Source organism: Dendrobates tinctorius, unplaced genomic scaffold, assembly GCF_039654945.1.
Source record: "Dendrobates tinctorius isolate UK_male_01 unplaced genomic scaffold, ASM3965494v1 ptg000086l, whole genome shotgun sequence".
NCBI classification, from domain to species: domain Eukaryota; kingdom Metazoa; phylum Chordata; class Amphibia; order Anura; family Dendrobatidae; genus Dendrobates; species Dendrobates tinctorius.
In genome coordinates, this window is record NW_027361754.1 from 65,162,374 (window position 1) to 65,187,770 (window position 25,397).

General features: G+C 48.1%; 1 protein-coding gene across 2 annotated transcripts in view; it reads right to left on the reverse strand.

Annotated features, from left to right (window-relative positions):
• LOC141097958 (uncharacterized) overlaps positions 1-24,109 on the reverse strand; it is a 38,820-nt gene extending 14,711 nt beyond the window's left edge. Inside the window, exons 1-8 of one of the 2 annotated variants that reach the window (XM_073585508.1) lie at positions 23,959-24,097; positions 23,146-23,309; positions 22,311-22,423; positions 12,755-12,881; positions 10,181-10,285; positions 9,859-9,945; positions 9,700-9,762; positions 6,233-6,343 (exon numbers count right to left, since the gene is read on the reverse strand). In XM_073585508.1, coding sequence (XP_073441609.1) covers positions 6,233-6,343; positions 9,700-9,762; positions 9,859-9,945; positions 10,181-10,285; positions 12,755-12,881; positions 22,311-22,322 — 505 coding nt within the window. In that variant the 5' untranslated portion in view covers positions 22,323-22,423; positions 23,146-23,309; positions 23,959-24,097. Of the gene's footprint in view, positions 1-6,232; positions 6,344-9,699; positions 9,763-9,858; positions 9,946-10,180; positions 10,286-12,754; positions 12,882-22,310; positions 22,424-23,145; positions 23,310-23,958 lie in introns of both variants that reach the window. The other variant, XM_073585507.1, reaches the window with a different exon arrangement.
• Positions 24,110-25,397: the final 1,288 nt, after the last annotated feature.

A 25,397-nucleotide genomic window follows, 5' to 3' on the forward strand; every position in this document is an offset into this window, starting at 1 on the left:
GAGGTATGGGTGTTAACCCTGTAAATCCTCTCGAAAGTGTGTAATGATGACCAGGTCACAGCTTTACAAATCTGTAAAGCCGAAGACTGGTGACGAACTGCCCAGGAAGCTCCCACTGCCCGGGTGGAGTGAGCCTTTACTTACGGAGGGGGCCGTTTGTCATGAATGAGGTATGCCTTCAAAAGTGCCGAACAAATCCAAGGGGTAATAGTGGACTTGGAAGCTGGGAGCCCCTTACGACGACCTTCAGAGATAACAAATAGGGCATCAGAACGGCAAAAGGAAGCAGTCTTTGAAAGGTAGACTTAGATAGCTCTGACCAGATTCAACTTGTGGAGGAACTTCTCTAGGGGATAAACCGGAGAGGGACATAGAGAGAGAAGGACAATTTTTTCCTTAATGCGAAAAGAAGAAACCACATTTGGTATGAAGAAAGGAACGGACCTGAGAACTACCTTGTCCTAAAGAGGAATTGGAAAGAGAGAATGGCAGGACAGTGCTGCTAACTCAGAAACTCTCCTGATGGACATAATGGCAACCAAAAAGGCCACTTTCCATGACAGGAGAGAAGCCGGAATGTCTTGAATAGGCTCAACAGGAGTGAGCTGAAGTGCGCCAAGGACAAGGTTTAGATCCCATGGATCTATCGCAGGGTGATAAGGCGGAGATAAGTGGGCGGACTCCATGAGTCCTGGGAACAAAAAGCCAGCTCTTGCTGGAAAAGAATTGACAGTGCGGAAACTTGCCCCTTTAGAGTACTAAGAGATAGACCAGAATCAAGACCCGCTTGTAGGAACCCCAGGATGGAAGGAAGAGAAAAAGACATAGCGACCAAATTGTAGTCCTCACACCACCGAAAGAAGGCTTTCCAGCATCTTTGGTAAATGCACAAGGATGCTTATTTTCTCGCCCTTATCATGGTCTGAATGACCTGATGAGAAAAATCGGCCTCGCTCAGGACTGCTGCCTCAACAGCCATGCCGTTAAACTCAGAGACTGTGAACTCTGATGGAAGAGGGGGCCTTGTGAAAGAAGATCTGGACAGTCTCGAATTCTCCAGGAAGCGTATAAGAGCATGTTCACTAGCTCCGACCCTGCTTGGCCAGTCTGGAGCTACCAGGATTAGGGGGATTCTCTGCACCTTTATCCTTTTTACGACTCTCAGGATCAAGGGGAGAGCAGAAAAAAAAGATAAGGCAGTTGGAATTGGGAACACGGGATCACTAGGGTATTGCAACCAATGGCCATCGGATCCCGGGACCTGGCTACAAACTGAGGAACCTTGTGGTTCATTCGAGATGCCATCAGGTCTACGTCCAGAGTGGCCCATCTCTGGCATATTTGGTTGAAAACGTTAGAGTTGAGAGACCACTCACCCGATGCGAGACCCTGACGACTCAGAAAATCGGCTGCACAATTTTCCACCCCCGGAATGTGTACGGCTGATATAGCAGGAACGTGACACTCTGTCCATCTCAGAATACCTCGCTACCTCTGCCTTCACCTGTTTGCTGCGAGTCCTTCTATGGTGGTTTATGTAAGCCACCGCGGTGGCGTTGTCCGATTGAATTCAGACCAGGAGGCCTGCTAGGAGGGACTGCCAGCGGCGAAGGGTAAGAAAAATTGACCTGATTTCCAGAAGATTGATGGAAGAGCGGCTTCTTGGACGTTCCAGCGACCCTGTGCTGTGTGATGAAGGAACACCGCTCCCCAACTGAGGAGACTGGCATCAGTGGTGATGACCTGCCACCGAAGAGGGAGGAAGGACTTCCCGCGCAGGACTGAGGCGGATAGCATCCACCAGGTCAGGGACTGCCTCACCTTGAGAGGCAGCAGAATGGGCTGGTCCAGGGAGACGGTCCTCTTGTCCCAGGTAGACAATAGGGCCAGCTGAAGAGGACGAGTATGGAACTGGGAAAAGGCCAGTGCTTCCATGGCAGCAATCATCTTCCCCAGGACTTTCATGCAGGACCACAAGGGAAGAGGAATTGGTCGCTTTAGAAGGCGGATTCCCTGGTAGAGAGAAAGAAACTTTTCCTTTGGAAGGAAGACATAGGCTTGGGCCGTGTCAATCCTCATCCCCAGAAACACCAGGCGTTGAGTTGGGGTCAAGAAGGACTTCTTCCTTTCCCCTTGGTGGAAGACCGGCTCTGCTGGGAGGAAGTCCCTGATGAAGAGAAGGGCTGAAAGGAACGAAAATGAAACAACCTCTTCCTATTGAAAGGACACTTAGGCCTGGACTGGGGAAGAGAAATGCTTTTCCCACCGGTAGCATCCAAAATTACCTGATCCAATTTGGACCCGAAAAGTCTAGTCTTAAAACGCAAGGTTAGTGAGAGACCTTTTTTAGGGTGGATCAGCATTCCACGCTTTTAACCAAAGGATGCGGCGTATTTTAATAATGTTGACGTTTTCCCTGGCAGAACAACCAGTCACATCTAAGGAGGCGGTCAGAAGATATTTGCCAGCATGGGCAATCTGGTCTGCCAAATCTGCCATCTCATCTGGAAGAGCTGCTGCTATAATACCCTGGCGAAGCATTTTTGTCCAGGCAGACATGGACTTAGCCGTCCAGGTGGAGGCAAAAATGGGACAGAGAGAAGCGCCAGCTGCTTCAAAGGCTGACTTGGCTAAGGACTCAATCTGCCTATCCGTAGCGTCTTTAAGAGACACACCGTCCAGCAGACAAGACTGTCTTGGAAGACAGGTGAGAGACCGGCAGATCCACATTAGGAGAATCTGCCCATTTACCAACAAGGTCTGGGCTGAAGGGATTAAGAATGTCTAGCTGCTTCCTTCCCAGGAAGCACTTTTCAGGATGTTCCCAGTGTTTAGCCATAATTGCTTCAAATTCCCTGTGATTGGGGAAGGTTCATGAAGGACGTTTTACCCATTTAAAGGAGTGCTCCTGAGCAGGAGCCTTGTCCTCCTGAGCAGGAGCCTTGTCCTCCTGTAGGTTAAGAGTTTGGGTAATTGCTGAGATAAGGCTATTGACCATATCCTGTATTTTTGAGACCTCGTCTGTATCAGACTCAGACTGGGAATCTGCATCCAACCCAAAAACAGCCTCCGAGGAGGGGGCATGGGGAGAGGAGAGCATCCTAGATGTTGAAGAGGGACCCGGGGAACTGGATGAGGAACTGGAAAGACCTATCTTCCTTTGCTTTGTACCCGATCTGTCCCTGCGACCCTCATGGTCAGGTGCGTGCAAATCACCGTGAGAAGCGTTCAGAGCACTGGTGGTGGCAGACAAATGTGGAAGATGCTCCAGGACCTGGACCAGGGACTGTGATACTTAAGACAGGTCAGAGACCGACTGTGACATGGCAACAGCCCACTCCGGGGGGGCACAGGTTTGCTCTCATCCCGGGCGTTAGGGGGCTCCAGTAGGGCAGACATGCTGGAAGGGCTGCAGGATGGACAGAAGGGGGAAGGATGACTTGAGGAACACTTTCTTTTACAAAGGGCACAGGCGTAATGAACCACAGTAGGATAAGAGGGGCAACGAAAAGCCTCTACAGGGTTGGGCATAAGTTGTGCCTTGGTAATACTGCTGAGAATGCTCAAAGCAGGATTTGTTAAACCATCCCAGACAGATGTCTGTCCAGCCTCTGTTTGAAGACTTCCATGAAAGGAGAATTCACCACCTCTTGTGGCAGCCTGTTCCAGTCATTCATCACCCTGTCAAAAAGTTAGAGCCCTCTTCCTTTGCTTTGTACCCGATCTGTCCCTGCAAAGGACGTGGTCAGGTGTGCGTGAATCATCGCGAGAGGCGTTTGGAGCACTGGCGGCGGCAGACAAATGTGGAAGACACTCCAGGGCCTGGACAAGGGACTGTGATACTTTAGTCAGGTCTCAGACCGACTTTGACATGGCAACAGCCCACTCCGGAGGAAGGTGTGTACTCTCATCCCGGGCATTGGGGGGCTCCTGTAGGGCAGACATGCTGGAAGGGCTGCAGGATGGACAGAAGGGGGAAGGCTGACTTGAACACTTTCTTTTACAAAGGGCACAGGCGTAATGAACCACAGTAGGATAAGAGGGGCAACGAAAAGCCTCTACAGGGTTGGGCATAAGTCGTGCCTTGGTAATACTGTTGAGAATGGGATATATACGTAATAGAGACAGAGGAGAAGGAGAGAGTACAGCTAGCACGATGCAGAGCAAATGGGCGTGACTAAGAATGCCAGCTGGTGAATAAGAAAGTACGAATCTGATTGTCTGACACACCTGGGGGCGTGTCCAGTCAGGAAGATAAGCGGGCCAGCAAGAAAAGAAGGTGCCCCTCCGATTGGTGAAACGCAGGGAGAGGGAGCTCCACGATAGGAGAGAAAAAAAGACACCGAGAAGATGAGCGCGAACCCGGGGGGCATCGCCAGGTCAAAGCAGAAGACTCTCTGACCCGACGAGACCTCCTATTGGACCAAAAAAAGGGTGAAATTCAAACACGAGGTGGTGAGTGGCCGGGGAATCCGGAGGGGAGGCGCGGCCAGGAAGAAAGAAGGAAAAATGGCAGCAGCTGTGCAAGGAATAATGCACTAAAGCCGCCCTGTCCCGTTAAGGGACAGAAATGCTGACGAGCCCTGCCATGCGCCGCTGCGGGGGAGGAAACATACATACCTGCAAGGTGGGTCCACAGTTCCTCTTCACCGATGAGGATCACATCAGGAGCCCTTGGGTGGAGGAGGGTCGCTGGAAACAGGGATCCTCCCTCCTGCACCGTCACCAGATGGTGCAGAAGATGGCATCAACCCCTTACGAGAAGAGGGGAGGCCACCGCTGATGAGGACCGTCTTCCTCCCAACTCCCTCCGAGGAGAGGGGTGGGGTGGGGAAAAGGCAAAGGACCGGCCACCGGGAATCACCCTGAAACACCCGTAAGGGTGACAGGGAATAAAGTCCTGCCTGTGGGTCTGAGAGTGGGCGATGTGGGTGACATCACACTGCTCTCTTGGTCGCATACGTACGGGAAAGCAGGATAAGAAATTACACCCTGTTACCCTGAAGATGAAGAACCTGAAAAACAAAAGGAAAAAGATTAATAAAAAACATAACAAGATACTGGAAAAAGGACACTGCGGATCTGGGATCAGGTCCAGGCTCAACTCCTACAGACACGGTTTAAACCGAGGTAATTGGTGCCTGTCAGTGGGTGTATACTGCTGCTGAGGAGTTATTTTCATTTTTTTTTTGTCTAGTGCCAGCCTCCTAGTGACAGCAGCATACACCCATGGCTACCTGTGTCCCCCAATGAAGCGATAAAGAAATGGACCTTTAATTTTGTTTTCAACCATTTCAACATCTTTTTAAGTGCAGAAAGTTACACGTTTTACTCAGAGTGTCACAAAATTTGCACACAAAAAAATTTCAGGACATACCAAAAATCACAACAACAAACAAACACATATGAAACAGATTTTTTTTTTTTTTTTTTTAAAGGCACAACTTAAAAGAATAATAAAAGTGCAAATGAAAAACAGGTGAAAACCACCAAAAATTAAACAAAAAAAAGGTGCAGATGCAAATATTTATCAGGCCCAATGTTTTTCCTTTAAACCCTCATTCCACGGAGTTATGAGAAAGCACAGAAGACTGAACAAGGATTTCCTAATAATGGTGGAAAAATGACAATAGCTTTATGGGACAAACAAAAACTTGTAAGATTTTTGTCCTGCCTAGTGTGTGTTTATCACCCATTTAGTAGGATTCATGGGGTGGGGGTGGGGGTGGGGGGTCTCAAGGGAAATAAAGTATTTAAAATAGTGATGAGCAAACATGGTCAGATAAGGTGTTATCTGAGCAGCTCGGGAGCTACCCGAGTGACTTTGACGTGCTCGAAAAATATGTTCGAGTTCCTGTGGCTGCATGTCTCACGGCTGTTCAACAGCCACAACACATGCAGGCAGTTGCCTGTTTGTTAGTCCTTATGGAGAGGCAGGTACGCCATATCAGAAGATGCTGTATGGTGCCGTTGTACCCTGAACTATGGTGATGTTCTTTCATATTAAGCAAATGTATGTCACATAGACGTAAAGTAGGGATCCGCTCACTTTACGGACATCATATTATAGCTCTAAACTGCTGCGCAGGGAAGGTTTTTATGCAGCATTATCTTATGTAACAGTCAGGAGCTGAACTCTCCCTTTCCTCTTCCTGGCCCCAGAGACATGATTCCTTTCTGATCCAGGTATCCGCTGAAGACTGAATGACCAAGGCAGAAATAACCCTCTTACCGTGAGAATGACGTGGCTGCTTCTTGCCTCCTCCAATATTATATTCATCTATTGCATACCCTTCTTCCTCCGCTTTTATAGGAAAGGCATTGGACCTTTTTGGTGGGGAACCTATAAAACATAAGTACGTGACATTATAATGAGCGTATAATGGTATCCTGCTGTAAATGAACCCGAAAACTTGGGTTCTCAATGCTGAGCGCAATGCAATACAAAGTAAGTATGGGAGGGGGAAACATCGCAGGATGTGCTTAAATCCCCTACTGCTCCACCACATGGGAAATGAGACAATACACCGCACCCATCGGAATTAGTAGACCGTTACAGCCCCGGAAGAGTTGTGTCCGCTTCTCCAAAGCGATTGACTCTCTTTGCAGCAGAAAATGGGTTCCCTAAATAAAACAACATGGGACCGATTCACGATTTGCGGGATTTTGGTTTTGGAAGTCAGTTTTCTTTTCTCTTATGGCATCCTGTTCTAAATGGCGAAAACCATTCATGAATTTTTCACAAAGTCAACAAAAACACCCTTTATTTTTCTCTTTTAACATTCTCTGGCGACTTTTTTAAAGCTCCAAAAGTTGCACAATTCTCTAAAATTTCGACCAATTCCTGCAAACATTTTAGTCGTACATAAAAATCCCTCGAGGAGTAGACTGGAACACATTTGTGCAAAAATGTGACTTTCTAATATGTCGGAATTGATGAATCAGCTCGAAAACATGTAGAAACCCCCAAACCCTGTCCACAATGGAGAAGAGGAAAAAAAAAAAAGGTGAACACGTGAAACAGATGTGCACACGCTGCGGATACACCAGCGTTTTTTTCCGTGCAGATCCGCAGGTAAAGTGATCTGCGGTTTTCCTGCTGATTGGCCAGCGGTTTTCCCCTGCGGTTTGACACCTGGACAATAGAATAGGTGTCAAACCGCAGCGGAATCCGCAGAAAGAATTGACAAGTCAATTCTTTCTGCGGATTTAAAACCGCAGCTTTTCCGCAGTGAAAAAACCGCAGCATGTGCACTGCGGATTGTAAATCCCATAGACTTACATAGTACTGTACACGGTCTGCAGAACTGCTGTGGATCCGCAAGGCCAAATCCGCTGCAGATCCACAGCAGAATCCGCAGCGTGTGCACATACCCTTTAACAGGCACAAATGAAAAGACAAGTCTTAAAAAAAATAAGAAAAAATAGACAAAAAAATAACAACAAAAAGGCGCAAAGATAATAGTGAATCGGACAAGCAATTTTTATGTGAAAAAAAGCTCAAAAGGGTTTTTCTACTAGCAACAGCCCCCCGTGATTGCACCTACTAGCACCCAGTGATCAGAAATGTAAAAATCTGATCAATATATAAAACTAGCTGAAGAGCCCGGCGCTGCCCAGGCATAGTAACTAACTACGGTTAATTATAACAAATTATGATTATATCTATATATATAAAGCTGAGTGTAGAGCCCCGCCCACTCCGCATAGCCACATTCACTATAATATCCCACATCATCCCGTCAGCCAGAGCTACCGGACTACAACCCCTAATATCACACATCATCCCGTCAGCCAGAGCTACCGGACTACTACTCGTAATATCCCACATCGTCCCGTCAGCCAGAGCCACTGGACAACTACCCGTAATATCCCACATCGTCCCGTCAGCCAGAGCCACTGGACTACTACCCCTAATATCCCACATCATCGTCAGCCAGAGCCATCGGACAACTACCCATAATATCCCACATCATCTCATCAGCCAGAGCTACCGGACTACTACCCCTAATATCCCACATCATCCCGTCAGCCAGAGCCACTGGACTACTACTAATATCCCACATCATCCCGTCAGCCAAAGCCACCGGACAACTACCCATAATATCCCACATCATTCCCTTAGCCTGGAGTCAGAACCAGAGCGCTGAGTGGAACGGTCCTAACTTCCATACTGGGGATCTCTTTAAGAGAGGCCTGGCATCAGAACCAGAGCGCTGAGTGGATTTGCCCTGACTTCCATACCGGGGATCCCTTTAATAGAAGCCTGGGGTGAGAATCAGAGCGCCGAGGGATTTACCCTAACTTCCATACCGGAGATCCCTTTAAGAGAGGCCTGGGGTCAGTACCAAAGCGCAGAGTGGATTTTCCCTCACTTCCATATCAAGGATCCCTTTAAGAGGGGACTTGGGTCAGAACCAGAGCGCTGAGTGGATGTGCCCTGACTTGCATACCAATGATCCCTTTAATAGAACCCTGGGGTCAGAATCAGAGCGCTGAGGGATTTGCCCTAACTTCCTTACAGGAGATCCCTTTAAGAGAGCCTGGGGTCAGTAACAGAGCATTTGAAGGCAATTGCACTGACTTCCATACCGGGGATCTCTTTAAGAGAGGCCTGGGGTCAGAATTAAAGCGCTGGATGGATTTGCCTTGACTTCCATACCGGAGATCACTTTAAGAAGGGCCTGGGGTAAGTACCAAAGCGCAGAGTGGATTTTCCCTAAATTCCATACCAATGATCCCTTTAAGAGACCTGGGGGTCAGAACCACAGAGCTGAGTGGAACTGTCCTAACTTCCATACCAGGGATCCCTTTAAGAGAGGCCTGGGGTCAAAACCAAAGCGCTGGATGGATTTGCTCTGACTTCCATACCAGGGATCCCTTTAAGAGGGAAGATGTGCCTACAGGATGGAGGATGTGTGATGGGTATATGGGCACAGGAGGGGGGATGCATTTCTGTCATGTGCTGTCTGCTCCTTTCAGTGGGGCAGACAATGTCTGGGAGCTTATGTTCCTAGGGATGCTATATTTCTCCCACCATGTCAGTGTCTGCTGAGGTGTTGTCGAGTGGGAAAACTGTTGGTCATAGCAACCAATCACAGCTCAGCTTCTTTTGAACAGCTCTGGTGAAATGAAAGATGCTTCGTGATTGGTTGGTGATACACACACACATTCATTTTTATATATAGAGATTAATATAACCTGTACAGTAAAAAAAAAAAAAAAGAGAAAAAAAAGGCAGAACTGCAATTTTTCAGTCTCCACAACAAACCTCCAAAAAATGCAATAAAGAGTGATCAAAATGTCGTATATACCCCAAACTCGGCACATAACTGTACAAAAATCCTGCGACTCTTGGTGCTTTTCCTGCCAGCTCAGCTGAAGGTGGCCTAGTACAAGTTGGCAGATTCACTATAATGTCCGCCGTAAAGGTGGAGAATTTGCAGCGGAGACGTACGTCAGTGCACAATTGAGCTACCTTTTCTTTCTCTGGCACATGGGCGGCCAAAAGATGGACCAAATATAATAAGAAGAATACAGCAAAACGCCAGTCTGGACGAATCTCCCTCCCAAATGTAAAGTAGATAGTTACAGAATTTCCATATATAAAGAGTGTTGTACTTCGCAACACAAAACCAGATGTTGCCTTGTGGCCCCGTTCTTGAGGTCAGGACGCATTCCGGTGGTCCGGACACTTACTAATGAGCGTCTGTCCTAGTGTAGCGTCCACTTCTATCACATTTAATGAAGAAGCTGAAGGACCTGTGAGAACGGAAAAAAAAAATCAGATCTTTAAACTTTTCTGAAAAGTGACGAGCAATAATGGGGTCTGGTAGTAATAGTATTAGTAATACTCACATGGTGAAGGCAGAGCATCCGTCTGATTTTCTGGTGCGGCTTCTACGTGAGGTTCAGCCTTCACCTTCAGGAACAGATCAGGAAGGACTGAAATAAAAAATATGCAATATATAGGATATATGCAATCTACTGCTCCCTGTTATCAACCAGAAAGAGACTGCACTATTGTTTAAAAAAAAACAAACAAAAACTGGCAAATGTCTGTTGTCCCTATACCTCATTTTGTAATTTTTTTCATAATACCCTCCTTTCATATGAGCAGCCCCGATGGATTTCTAGCAAGACACTAGAGCCCGCCATAGTACCCCCAGTACCCGCTCACCTCCATTGCCTGCATTCTTCTCTACTGACTGATCGTCCACACGAACACAAGATTCATCTCGTTTTCTAACACTGAACACAACGTCCGGATCAATGATAGTGTATCCTGCAAAGACAACTGTATTAACTCCTTTAGACATTGGTCGTACTGGTGTGTCCAAATGTTGGCTGCCTGAGTATGGAGCAGGTTCAGGAGCTGAGCCCGCATTATACCAGAAAGATGGCGGCTGTGTTACACATTCGGCATCTGCAGAGATCGGAGCTGAGCTCCAATAGCTGCTGATAAATTCTTAAAAGCCTCAGTCAATCTGTGACAGTGGCATTTCAAGAAAGCCATCCAGTGGGGCTTCCTGATCCCTGTGCCCATTGTCCACCCATGTCATAGTCCAGAAATAGAAGGCGAGCACCATCACAATAGTCCACAAATGCGAACCATCATACGTGTGTAAAAGAGACGCAGCCGGCAATACAACTGATTTACCCTTATGTGCACATTCATGGAAAATAAGCTAAGTGACATAACAAAAAATAGTAGAAAAGAACGGCACTCACCGGGAAGAGTAGTCAAGGCTTTATTGTTAAAGCATATCAGCGGGAGAACGGGTGCAAAAAGGAGATAGCAACGACGCCAGGTAACCTGTGGAAGCGCCTTTGCAGCGCGAAACGATCGTCGTTGCTATCTCCTTTTTGCACCCGTTCTCCCGCTGATATGCTTTAGCAATAAAGCCTTGACTACACTACCCGGTGAGTGCCGTTCTTTTCTACTATTTTTTGCCTCCCATGTCATAGTCGTGGGGGTATCGATGGGTTACCATGGCTTCTGTGCCTGCTATGTCAGTGCTCCTTAAAAAGGAGCGTCAGGAGAGCAAGATTTTCATTTTATGCTGCAATACTATGAGACTACAAAAAAAAAGTAAAAATTAAAAAAATAAAAAAGTTTTAGGAAATATATAAAAACTAAATTCCCCCCTTTTTTCTCCCTTCAAAACTACAGAAATTAAAACAAAAATAAATACAAATGATTGCAGGTTAAGTAAAGGGACTGAAATAAATGGTAGCAAAAATAAAGACATTTTGTTTCGTAACATCTGTAAAAGTACAATAACAATATAGTTTATTAACCCATAAGGTAAAAGCAATAAAAATAAAAAAATAAATAACAAATGCCATAATTGATGTTTTTCCTTCATTGGAGTCCAGCTGTTTACTTAAACTGATAGAAATTGATTTGTACAGGCACACACCTGTCTATATAAGACCTCACAGTGCATGTCAGACCAAATGAGAATCATGAGGTCAAAGGAACTGGCCAAAGGAGCTCAGAGGCAGAATTGTGGCAAGACACAGATCTGGCAAAGGTTACACAAGAATTTCTACCATACTCAAGGTTCCCAAGAGCACAGTGGCCTCCATAATTCTTAAATGGAAGAAGTTTGGGACCACCAGAAGTCTTCCTAGACCTGGCCGTCCAGCCAAAATGCGCAATCGTGGGAGAAGAGCCCCAAGATCACTGTGGCTGAGCTCCACAGATAAAGTAGGGAGATGGGAGAAAGTTCCACAAAGGCAACCATCATTGCAGCCCTCCACCATTTGGGCCTTTATGGCAGTGGCCTGACAGAAGTCTTTCCTCAGTGCAAGACATATGAAAGCCCGCATAGTTTGCTAAAAAAAAAAAAAGCACATGACTCCCAGATTCTCCGGTCTGATTATACGAAGATAGACCTTTTTGGTGATATTTCTAAGCGGTATGTGTGGAGAAAACCAGGCACTGCTCATCACCTGCCCAATACAATCCCAACAGTGAAACAAGGTGGTGGCAGCATCATGTTATGGGGGTGTTTGTCACAGCTGCAGGGAGAGAACGACTGGTTGCAATTGAAGGCAACATGAATTCGGCCAAGTACAGAGATATCCTGGATGAAAACCTCTTCCAGAGTGCTCTGAACCTCAGACTTGGCCAAAGGTTCACCTTCCAACAAGACAATGACCCTAAGCACACAGCTAAAATAACAAAGGAGTGGCTTCAGAACAACTATGTGACTATTCTTAACTGGCCCAGCCAGAGCCCTGACCTTAACCCAACTGAGCATCTCTGTAAAGACCTGAAAATGGCTGTCCACCTGCGTTCACCATCCAACCTGACGGAACAGGAGAGGATCTGCAAGGAAGAATGGCAGCGTATCCCCAAATCCAGGTGTGAAAAACTTGTTGCATTATTCCCAAGAAGACTCATGGCTGTACTAGCTCAAAAGGATGCTTCTACTCAATACTGAGCAAAGGGTCTGAATACTTATGACCACGTGATATTTCAGTTTTTCTTTTTTAATAAATTTTAAAAAATTTCTACATTTCTGTTTTTTCAGTCAAGATGGGGTGCAGAGTGTACATTAATGAGAAAAAAATGAACTTTGCTGAATTTACCAAATGGCTGCAATGAAACAAAGAGTGAAAAATTTAAAGCGGTCTGAATATTTTCTGTACCTACTGTATATATGCAAAATACCGGATCCTGCAACCTAAATGGTGGTACAGAACATACGCCCGCCACCTCCAGTATCGCCTCCTCCAGACTCACCGAGAGAGATTATAGCTTCATGTATCTCTTTTATAACGGTCTTGTAAATCTCCTTCTGCCAGTCCTCCAGCAGCACCCACTGCTCTTCTGTAAAGGAAGCTGCAACGTCTTGGAAAGTAATCGGACCCTATAAAAACAAAAGGCAAATAGTAAGATTATTATTAGCAGAAGGCCCCAGCAATAACCACTTAAAGGAGTTGTCCAGTACTAGGATATTCATGATCCATCTTTATATAGATTCTGTCACCAGATATTCCCAATATAAACTAAAGCCACCATCTTTAACTCATCTATTACCGCAATCCATCACCCTGCATATAAGCTCCCAACTTCCATTGCATATCCCAAAAAATATCTTTTATAAGTCTCCTATGCTGGATGGTAATCTGCACGGTCCGGAACAAAAGTATAGGTAGTCTGGAGTCCGCGCCTACTTTTTCAGCTGACTTAACACCCTCCTAAAACATTTTTTATTAATAAAACATGGATTTTTGTGAGTACTCACCGTAAAATCCTTTTCTCCAAGACGCTCATTGGGGGACACAGGTACTGTGGGTGTATGCTACCGCCATCTGGAGGCTGACACTAAGTAAACAACACAAGGTTAGCTCCTCCTCCACCGCATACACCCTCGCCCTGATTACGGGCGGAAACCAGTTTAGTGCAAAAGCAGTCGGAGAATAACGAAAAAACAGCCTTAATGCAGAAAACAATATGTCTGGAAAAGATCCACCCTGACATCAACAAAAAAATGCACATTATTTAAATAAACCAGAGCCAACTTGGCTAACAGGGTGGGTGCTGTGTCCCCCAATGAGCGTCTCGGAGAAAAGGATTTTACGGTGAGTACTCACAAAAATCCATGTTTCTCCTTCGTCTCATTGGGGGACACAGGTACTGTGGGACGTGCTAAAGCAGTCCCTGGGTGGGCAGTTGACTCATCAATCCGAGCTACATGCACCTCCTGCCTAAAGGTGCGCCACCGCTGCTTGGAGAATCCTTCTACCTAGGCTCGCATATGACGAACCCTGAGTATGGACATTGTAATGTTTAGTAAACGTCTGCAGGCTGGACCAGGTTGCTGCCTTGCAAACCTGTTCCACCGAAGCCTGGTGCCGAAGCGCCCAAGAGGTGCCCAAGAGGCGCCCACTGCCCGAGTAGAGTGTGCTTTGATCCCTGCTGGGACCGGCGCACCCCTGATGCGGTAGGCCTCCTGAATAGTTAGATGAATCCATCTGGCTATGGTCGATTTTGAGGCTGCAAGTCCCTTCCTGCGCCCTTCGGGGAGCACGAACAGCGTGTCCGTCTGACGAAAGGGTGCCGTCCACACCACGTACCTTCTGAGTGCTCTCACCAGGTCTAACGTGTGAAGAGTTTTTTCCACACAAATGTACTGGGCTGGACAAAACGAGGGCAAGACAATATCCTCATTAACGTGGAATGAGGATATGACCTTCGGCAGAAAGGGGGGAGCTGGTCTGAGCACCACCTTATCCTTGTGGAAGGTGAGAAACGGTGCTCGACAGGACAAGGCCGCCAACTCAGAGACTCGCCTAATGGAAGTTATGGCTACCAAGAATGCTACTTTCCGGGAAGGGTATGACAAAGGAACATCTTGAAGTGGTTCGAAAGGAACTTCCTGCAGAACACTCAGGACCAGATTAAGGTCCCAGGTGTCCAGGGGCAGCCTATAGGGCGGTACCAAGTGGGAGACTCCCTGGATGAAAGTCCTCACCTGCATATTGGTAGCGATTCTTCGCTGGAACAGGATGGAAAACGCCGATATCTGTCTCCTAAGGGAGCTCGGGGCCAAACCTGAGTCTAGGCCTGACTGGAGAAAGGCCAAGATGTTGGGAATCGAAAATGTCAGTGGAGAAAAACCACGGTCCTGACACCAAGCGAAGAAGACTTTCCAGGTATGATGGTAAATTCTCGCCGAGGTAGCCTTCCGGGAGCTAATCATTGTAGCGACCACCTCGCGCCCAAACCCCACCTGGGTCAGAATCTAAGATTCAACGGCCATGCCATCAAACACATGGCCCCTGAGTTTGGGTGGAAGATCGGGCCCTGGGACAGTAGATCTGGGCACTCTGGCAGTCACCATGGGATGTCGGCGAGTAGCTGGACTAGATCTGCGTACCACGCTCGACGAGGCCAGTCTGGGGCCAGCAGAATCGCTGGAACCCCTTCTGTCTTGATCTTCTTGATGACCCTCGGGAGTAGTGGCAGTGGGGGAAACAAATATGGAAGGTGAAACTGGTTCCATGGCAGAACCAACGCATCCACGGCGATCGCTCGCGGGTCCCGAGATCGGGCAACGAACACGGGCACTTTGGCGTTCACTCTGGAGGCCATCAGATCCACATCCGGTGTTCCCCACCGTTGGCAAATCTGCTGGAAGACCTCGGGGTGTAGAGACCATTCCCCCGACGTGACCCCCTGTCGGCTGAGGAAGTCCGCCGCCCAATTTTCCACGCCCGGGATATGGACTGCCGATATTACTGAATGGTTCCTCTCGGCCCACTGAAGCACCTGTCCCACCTCGCGCATGGTTGCTCTGCTTCTCGTGCCTCCTTGATGATTTACGTAAGCCACCGTTGTGGCGTTGTCCGATTGAATCCGGACGGGATGTCCTGCTAGAAGGTGCGGAAAATGTTGCAGTGCCAGCCGGACCGCTCGTATTTCCAACAAGTTGATCGAGAGGCGTGCCTCCTGCGGGGACCATCGTCCCTGGTTGGTGTGGTGGCGAAAAACTGCTCCCCAGCCAAGAAGGCTGGTGTCGGTTGTGACCACTATCCAGTGATCTGGGGGAAAGGGTTTACCCTGCAGAAGGGAGGACGTGGTCGTCCACCACTCTAGTGACTGTCTGACCTGCGAGGATAGCCGGCACTGATGATCGAGCGTGAATGGGTTCTTGTCCCAGGCTGACAAGAGGGCGTGCTGTAGGGGACGAAGATGAAATTGGGCAAACGGAATCCCAAACCGAATGGTGTGCGGGACTGGCTGTGGAAGCTTCTGGACTCCTTGCCGAAGCGCTAGAGCTTTGTCCTGAGGGAGAATTGCCAACCCTCGGGAGGTGTCGAAAATCATCCCTAAAAAAGAAATCCTCTGGGCTGGGACAAGGGATGATTGTTTTTTGTTGACCAACCATCCTAAGCGGGAGAGGGTATCCAGCGAGATGCTGACATTCTCCTCGCATGCCCGAAACGAGGTGCCCTTCACCAAGAGGTCATCTAGGTATGGTAAGACGGCTATGCCCTGAGAGTGTAAGACAGCCATCACGACTGCCATCACCTTTGTGAACACTCTGGGAGCGGTGGCTAGCCCGAAGGGCAGTGCTGCAAACTGGAAATGTCGGCCATTGATGGCGAACCGCAGAAACTTTTGATGCGGAGGAAAAATGGGGATGTGCAGGTAGGCATCCTGGATGTCGATCGAGGCCAAGAATTCTCCTTGGCCCATGGCCGATATAACTGAACGGAGAGACCCCATTCGGAAATGTTTGATCCTGATGAACTTGTTCAGGAGCTTCAAGTCCAAAACCGGCCTGACTGTCCCGTTCTTTTTGGTGACCGCGAACAGATTGGAATAAAAACCCTGCCCCTTCTCGTGCTCTGATACGGGAACAATGACTCCGTTGCGCTGGAGTCAGTTGATGGCCCCTAGCAACGCCTTTGCTCGGGGCTCCACTTTGGGAAGTCGTTTTGGGGGAAATTTGAAAAACTATCTTGTATCCTGCGGACACCAGTTCCGCCACCCATGAGTCGTGTGCTATCGTGACCCAGACCTGGAGAAAGCAGAGCAGGCGGCCGCCTACTCTGCTGATGTCGCCTAAAAAGTGTTCTGAGTCATTTGGCTGAGGGTCTCTGGGCCCTGGCTCCCCTCGCCCTCGGCTGGCGAGCACGCATTCCCCCTAATGGGTTGGTTCTATATGAGACCTGTCGCTCCCTATCCTGGTTGGAGCGACCTGGAGCGGCAGAGCTGGCTGCTGCCGTCCACCCGGGGTTGCGAAAGGCCCGAAACCGTGCCTGAGCTTGGCGAAACGGCTGCTTGGCCCTTTGTTGCGGAAGGAAGCTGCTCTTTCCCCCCGTAGCATCGGAGATGAGCTGGTCTAATTTCTCCCCGAACAGGCGGCCACCCTGATAAGGCAGGGAAGTTAACAACTTCTTGGAAATAGAATCGGCCTGCCATGTCCTTAACCATAGGGCCCTCCTAATGGCTACCGCATTTGCGGCTGCGAGCGCCGCACAATTGGCCGCATCCAAGGAAACGTTGGTTAAGTAGTCACCAGCCATAGTGATTTGACTCGCGATCTCTGATACCTCTGTAGGCAGGTCTCTATCCTGCAAGACCTTGTTCAATGACTCTGACCATGACATCATGGCCTTGGCTACCCACGTTGCCACGAACGAGGGAGAGAGTGATGATCCTGATGCTTCAAAGACTGAGCGAGCCAAACTTTCTATGAGCCGATCAGTGGGGTCCTTAATAGAAGAACCACAAGGTACAGATAACACGGATTTCGAGGCTAAGCGTGACACTGGTGGATCTACCACTGGGGATTCCGCCCATTTTTTACAGAGCTCCGGGGCAAATGGATATCTCGACTATCGTCTTCTGGCCCGAGAAACGCCTATCCGGTCGTTCCCTGTGACGCTGCACTATGTCCTCAAACTCTGGGTGAGAGCCAAACACTCTATGCGGTCGCTTAGTCCGCTTGAAGGATACCTTATGGCCTGACGCCAAGGTGACTTCATCCTCAACCACCAGAGTCTGATTAACAGCATCGATGAGGCTGTCAATTGTTTCCCGACACACCGGGGTATCTAGGTCCAGCGGCTCGTCTGAGTCAAAAAATGAACTCAGCCCGCTCCCGACAACTGGTGAAGGCGAGCGTGATGCCGAACTCACAGATGCCGAGGCACCGGATGGGCCGGGAGACACCCTGTGGGTTCGTTTCCTTTGCACCTGCCTGGAATGAGAGCGGCCCCTGCAGACCAGAGGCTCTTGTGAGGTGGAGGACCCCTCCCAGATCAGCGAGGCACTATCCTTGCCCCTATCTGGGGTGTGAAGAGACTCGATCGCCTTTGTAAGCAATGCCTAGACTGTGACAGCGATAAGGCCCATTCCGGAGGATTTAAATCCCTGGGCTCGGTCGCAGGGGAGGGATCCTGGGTGCGTTCGGAGTCGCAGACCTCACATAGTTTATTGCTCTGCGCCCGCGGAAATGAGGCCCTACAGGCGATACATGCGGCGTATAGGAATGTCTGCATCTTCCCTCTCCCAGCCATATTGAATCCGCCCGGTCTCAATGCTGCCCTGCTAGGGGTTGGAGGGAGCACCTTTGCTGCGTGGCCTCACACAGACGGGACCGCACTTACCCTGTCCTGTGTCCCCCACACGTCCTCTCCTGCTGCACAGTCCTGCTGAGGGCGGGCCGACCGTTATTTCCTGGTCGCGGCCAACCCTGAAGCGAAACCGGGGCCTCAGTTTATCCAGCGTCCGCCCAGGCTCCGGAGGGCGGGCCGCCGGAAGTGACGTCGAGCCAGGACTCCCGGCCGTGGCCTACCACCAGCCGAAGCCGCGGGCTGGATTTCTGGTGTCCGCCCGTGACGGGGGTGGCGGCGGGCGGGCCGGGCACCGCATACTAAGGCCAGGGCCAGCGTCTACCGGCGCCAGGCACAGGCTCCGCTCCGCCGCCACCGCTGCAGCAACGTTACTGTGAGGACTGCTGTGGGGAGAGGGGGGCCGGGAAAGGGAAGGGAAGAAGAAGGGGCCTATGCCGGGACTTCTGTCAGCCTCTGCTGAATGCCTGAAGAAAAGGGCTCCGGCCCTCTGGACGCCGCAGGGCCCTCCCTGGCCATCCCATCCATACCGTCTGCCTTCTCCGATCAGGTACAGGGGGAAAGGGGGGTAAATCCGGGACGGTGCAGGCACCCAAGCTCCGTCCTCCTTCCAGGGCTGAGGAGAGGGACTGTCCGCCGACTTGCAGCACCGCCGTCTAGCGTTGGTGGAGCAGAGGGGGCCGCACGGACTAGTCTTACGCCTCTGTACAAGCCCATGGTTTCCATACCTAGGGGTGTATATGGCTAAGTCCGGCATCATGTCCCACGTCGCGGGAGAGGATACGTGGAGGGACACTCGCACGTGTTCGCCCGTTGATGGTTTGGGGAAATCGGACTCTTTCAATAGGATCCGTTGACCCTGTCTAATCTTCATAGCAAAAAAAAAAAAAAGTCTGGGGAAAATGGCCCAGATATGTCCCACGGTGCGGGAAAGGATACGTGGAGACGATACTCAACACGTGCTCGCCCGTTGTTGGTTCGGGGAGATCGGACCCTTTCAATAGGGTCCATCGCTCCTGTCTTATCTTCATGGGAAAAAGAAAGAAAAAAAAAAAAAAAAAGAAGTCTGGAGCAACCCAGACATGTGTGCCTCCAAAGACACTAAGCATAAAACTGGTTTCCACCCGTAATCGGGGGGAGGGTCCAACCTTGTGTTGTTTACTTAGTGTCAGCCTCCAGATGGCGGTAGCATACACCCACAGTACCTGTGTCCCCCAATGAGACGAAGGAGAAATTGGTGTTTTTTGTCTTAATTTTTTATTTATTTTTAACACTTAAAAACATTATTTGGCCTGTCAGTGTTCTACTGCACGGCTCCGCTTTCTGAAGGATCTACAGGCCTTTGAACATGGCTGTGGCAACCCGTAGCAGGAATGTCGATGGGCTGATGTAAATAGTGTTTCCCATTGTCAAACCCTTTAAATGCTGTGGTCAGTTTTTATTGTGGCATTTGAGGAGTTAAAAGTATATGTGCAACCTGAAGCAGTACACACATCAGGACGTTTATGTACATCCATCAGTAATAACAAGGTTAGGCAAACCCAAACCAATCTATAAGCTGGGAGTTGAGCATATATATGCCGCAGCCTAATTGTGACATGCACCCAGCTGCATGCTGACAGGGTCAGCTACAGGAGGAACTGATCAACACGTAACAAGTGTCATGCGCAGGTCCTATTAATCAGAGCAGGACCTGTGCTGCATGTTCCTTGGTGACTGAAGGAGTTTTTTTTGAGGAGTTTTTTTTGTCTCCAATGTCAGATCGTGCAGTAGTCCTTTATTCAGTTCCACATCAACTACAGTAAGCGGATTCTGCTCTCGCCATCTACTAACCTCCCTAAGGCCTCTTTCACACATCAGTATTTTTGATCAGTATTTTATCAGTATTTGTATGCCAAAACCAGGAGTGTCTCCAAAATAAAGAACAGACATCAGTCTTTCAATTATATTTTTTTCTTGGTAAGTTCCATTCCTGGCTTTGGCATACAAACACTGATGCAAAATACTGACCAAATACTGACGTGTGAATGAGCCTTAAACCTGACATTTCTCTCTCCATGGGTGGCACCATAATAACACCCCGGCAGCAGGCGCGCTGTCTGGGTGTTATGTTTGACACCAATCTCTCCTTCACATCCCACATGCAATCTTTTGCCCGCTCTTGCCGCTTACACCTAAAGAACATTGCTAGAATCCGCCCTTTTCTCACCATGGAAACCACAAAAACCCTCACTGTCGCCTTGATCCACTCCCGCCTGGACTACTGCAGTGCTCTATTAGGCTGGAGTCACACTAACCTGCGCAAAATACGGTCAGTATTTTACATGCGTAATACGGAAGAATGGCCCCTAAACAGTGCTCCGTATGTCATCCGTAATCAAGGTGTGGTCGCGTATTTTGCGCATGTCAGCATCCGTATGTAATCAGTATGGCATCCGTATGGCGAGATTTTCTCGCAGACTTGCAAAATGGACATATAATGGAGCCCTATGACAGGGTTTATAACAGAAACCAAAGAATAGATATAGACTCATAGAATGCATATATATATATATATATATATATATATATATATATATATATATAAACTGTATATATATATATATATATATATATATATATATATATATATATATATATATATATATATATATATGTGTGTATTCTATGTGTCTATATCTATTCTTTCGTTTCTTTATTAAACCTGACAGTATGAGTTTACTGTATAGCGCACTGAATTGCCGGCTTTGCTAAAAGACACCGGGTGCGTATTTCTCGCTAGTCACATGTGTGGTCCGTGTGTAATCCGTATTTTTTGCGCACCCATAGACTTGCATTGGCGTATTACGGCCGTAGTACGCTGACAATCGCAGCATGCTGCGATTGGCACGGACCGTAGAATACGGTTGAGAAATATACGGCTGGTGCGAGGAACCCCATAGAGAATCATTGGTCCGTGTCTAATGCGTGCTTTTAGCGCCTCTCACTCGGCCGTATTCCTCGCCAGTGTGACCCCGGCCTTAATTGGTCTCCCGGTTACTCGACTTTCCCCTCTCCAGTCCATCCTTAATGCAGCAGCTAGGGTCATCCATCTGGCTAATCAGTACTCGGGACGCGTCCGCTCTTCGTCAATTGTTACACTGGCTGCCCATTCATTATAGGATCCAATTCAAAGTACTTGTTCTCACCCACAAAGCTCTCCACAGTGCGTCACCCCCCTACATTTTCTCCCTCATTTCTGTCTATCGGCCTGAGCGCTGCGCTCTGCAAATGACTTTCGACTAACCTCCGTACTAAGGCTAGTTTCACATTAGCGTTTACGGCCGCAGTGTCGGGCTGCGCACGGCTGCCGCTAAGCCCCGCCCCCTGCCACGCCTCTGCTGGTAGCTCCGCCTATGGAAGCATGACGCTGCATGTGTCCTGCGTCCCCTATCTTTAGCACTGGGGACGCAGGCCGTGCGCAGTATGCGTTTGGCGGCGCATGCGTCCTTTTGATGCTGCACCAAGCGCACCAAATTGCAACCTGTTGCATTTGGCGCTGGTCGGCGCAGCGTCAAAAGAACGCATGCGCCGCCAAACGCATACTGCGCACGGCCTGCGTCCCCAGTGCTAAAGATAGGCGACGCAGGACACATGCAGCGTCGTGCGTCCGTGGGCGGAGCTACCGGCGGAGGTGCGGCAGGGGGCGGGGCTTAGCGGCAGCCGTGCGCAGCCCGACACTGCGGCCGTAAACGCTAATGTGAAACTAGCCTAATCCGTACCTCCCACTCCCAAGATTTCTCCCGCACTGCGCCAATCCTTTGGATTGCTCTACCCCAAGAAATTACGACTATCCACTATTTGCATAGTTTTAGGCGATCTCTCAAAACTCATTTGTTCAGAGCGGCCTATCACATTCATTAATCAAAGTCATTCTATGTGTAAGTGTGCATGTGAAGCCCATTCACTATCTCCATCCATCCCTCACTCCCTCAAGGTGGCTGGACCTTCATTGTAAATACAAACCTGTACTTTGTATCTCCCCCACCTCATTGTAGATTGTAAGCTCTCTCAAGCAGGGTTGTCTAATTTTGCTTTAATTGTTGTATTGTTAACGTTGTTACTTATGACTTGTGTATTGAAACTGTTAAACTGTAAAGCGCTGCGGAATATATTGGCGCTATATAAATACAGATTCTTATTATTATAAATCACGACTATTAATTTCTCACCTGTATGGTCATTTCGTAAGCGTCAAATATCTTAAATCCTCAATCAAAGCAAAGATAGATGTCTAGTTAAAGGAGTAATCTGGGATTTCAGAAAAGACATGAGACCCCAACGCCTGAAATATAAAGCAGAAATAAAGAAAAAAACCAAATAATTAAAAACCCATGTACATAATTAAGAGTATTGGAAATAAACTGTTTGGATACGCTATCATTCCCTATCTCTACGACAGGTGATCAGTATCAGATCCTGCAGGATCACACACTCGGCACCCGCACGATCAGCTGTCTACAGCTTCAGTAGCGGACGGATGTAAAAAGTGTAGGCAGCCAGAGCAGCACAGCGCCGTACACTGTGTAATGGTCATTCTCGGGTACTGCATCTCAATGGAGTGCATGGAGCTGCAATGTCCGCCTCTGTACGCTGTGTATCTCTGTAGACACCGGAGCCATAAACAGTTGATTAATGAATGTGCCGGATCACAATAATCTGATATTGGTGGATTAATATCTAATAGTGGACAACCCCTCTAAGACTCCTATAATGCAGTGTGTTGGTTAGTCCACTGCCAGAGGGCCAAGAAGATTGTAGATACCAAAAGGAAGAATGTAAACTGTACATTTAAAGGGGTTGTCCAGCACTGATAACTTTTGCATTGGAGTATTGCCAGTAATGTAACCAACGCACGTAGCTGCCGAGAGGCGTGCACGATACCGGATGATCATTCCAGCACCCGTTACCTCCGATGTGGAAGAGAACAGAGCTGGAAAACCCCTGTAATGCAATCAATACGTAGGTATATCAATGGGGGGTAATGCAGAAGAAAGGGGATTCTACCTTCTGCCGCTAGTTTATACGCCGCAGGCTGGAGAACGACTGTCTGAAATGTCGCGGATCCTTCTCCGTTATTACACAAGGACCAGCAATGGCTGCAACGTCCCCGGTGTTTGCAACGCAGAGCAGCTCCAAGGGGGGGGTGACAGGAGATTTCCCCCAAAACCCTTCACAATTACAGGAACCAATCAGAATAGTAAGAATAGTAATAACACATAATACTTAATAGCAATAATAACTGAATAATAGTAGTAATAATGATAAGAAAAACAACAGTGACAATAATAATCATAGCAATAGTAATAATTAGTAATAAATAGCAATAAAATATTAATAAAGCCAAAAATAATTGTAGTAATAAAACTACAATAATAAAATGTGATTAATAATGATAAATAATAATATGATAAATAATATAGTGATAAAAAAGCTAAATTATAATCTACCAATTAATGTGATGAAATTTAAAATAATATAGCACTAAATAAAAATAGTGATAAATAACGATGACGACGATAATAATAATGCCTACAGACAATTACGATCAGTCTGCTAATGCACAAACAGTAGTGACCCCTGTTCCAGAAAAAAAACAAAGCATCAATATTTAAATTAAGCTAATTAACATATAATTAACATATTTAAAGGGACAGTCCCATCACAGACAATCCCGCAGCTCTGCTATAAACGTCTATAAAGAAATTAGCGCTTAACAGCTGTCTGCAAACTCTGCAGCTAAGTGACGTCAACCCAAGTGTCTAGGCTCAGTCACACTCCCAATACACACACACCCCCGGACCCACAGGTGACACTGACCTGCGTGGATCTTCACATTATTGTTGCGCTGCCTGGATGCAAAAACGGTAAATGCTAGACTGTATTGGCTCCTTCCAGGTGTGATGTCATTTCTGGGGGTGTGTCATACCGGGGGGCGTGTTATACCGGGGGGGCGTGTTCTGACAGCAAAGGCAGGAAGAGAAGACGCCATTACACATGCTAGACTGTATGGGCTCCTTCCTGGTGTGATGTCAGTTCTGGGGGCGTGTCACACCGGAGGGGCGTGTTATACCGGAGGGGGCGTGTACTGACAGCAAAGGCAGGAAGAGAAGACGCCATTACACATGCTAGACTGTATGGGCTCCTTCCTGGTGTGATGTCATTTCTGGGGGTGTGTCATACCGGGGGGCGTGTTATACCGGGGGGGCGTGTTCTGACAGCAAAGGCAGGAAGAGAAGACGCCATTACACATGCTAGACTGTATGGGCTCCTTCCTGGTGTGATGTCAGTTCTGGGGGCGTGTCACACCGGAGGGGCGTGTTATACCGGAGGGGGCGTGTTCTGACAGCAAAGGCAGGAAGAGAAGACGCCATTACACATGCTAGACTGTATGGGCTCCTTCCTGGTGTGATGTCAGTTCTGGGGGCGTGTCACACCGGAGGGGCGTGTTATACCGGAGGGGGCGTGTTCTGACAGCAAAGGCAGGAAGAGAAGACGCCATTACACATGCTAGACTGTATGGGCTCCTTCCTGGTGTGATGTCAGTTCTGGGGGCGTGTCACACCGGAGGGGCGTGTTATACCGGAGGGGGCGTGTTCTGACAGCAAAGGCAGGAAGAGAAGACGCCATTACATACGGGTCTCTGCCGTACAAGGCTGAAGTTGGTTTCTTATTCGACAGTTTCTTATTCGTCTATTTTTTATTTTCTGTTTTTTTCAGGTTTTTCAATAAAAATAAAAATTCTAAGTACATAATAATATGCAATCGTGTCCTTTAGTGAATACACTTAAAAACAGATTAAAAAAATAGAAGACTGGCACAAAATGGGCATCAAAGTGGGCACTGAGGTATGGTATTTAAGGGGTTAAATGGCTTTGTGCCACTGATCTGACACCTGATTTACATACCTTGCGATGCCACACATCAAGTTCATGTCAATCCAGCCTGGCCCAAATGGGTTCTGGGCATCAGAACAGGCATCAAAGTAGGCAAATTGCACATTTTCACAGATTTGAATAAGTAACAGCTGTTTTTAAGGGGTTAAATGGCTTTGGACCACTGATCTAACACCTGATTTACATACCTACTGATGCCCCACATGAAATACATGTCAATCCAGCCTGGCACAAATGGGTTCTGGGCATCAGAACTGGCATCAAAGTGGGCAAATCGCACATTTTCACAGATTTGAATAAGTAACAGCTATTTTTAAGGGGTTAAATGGCTTTGGGCCACTGACCTAACACCTGATTTACATA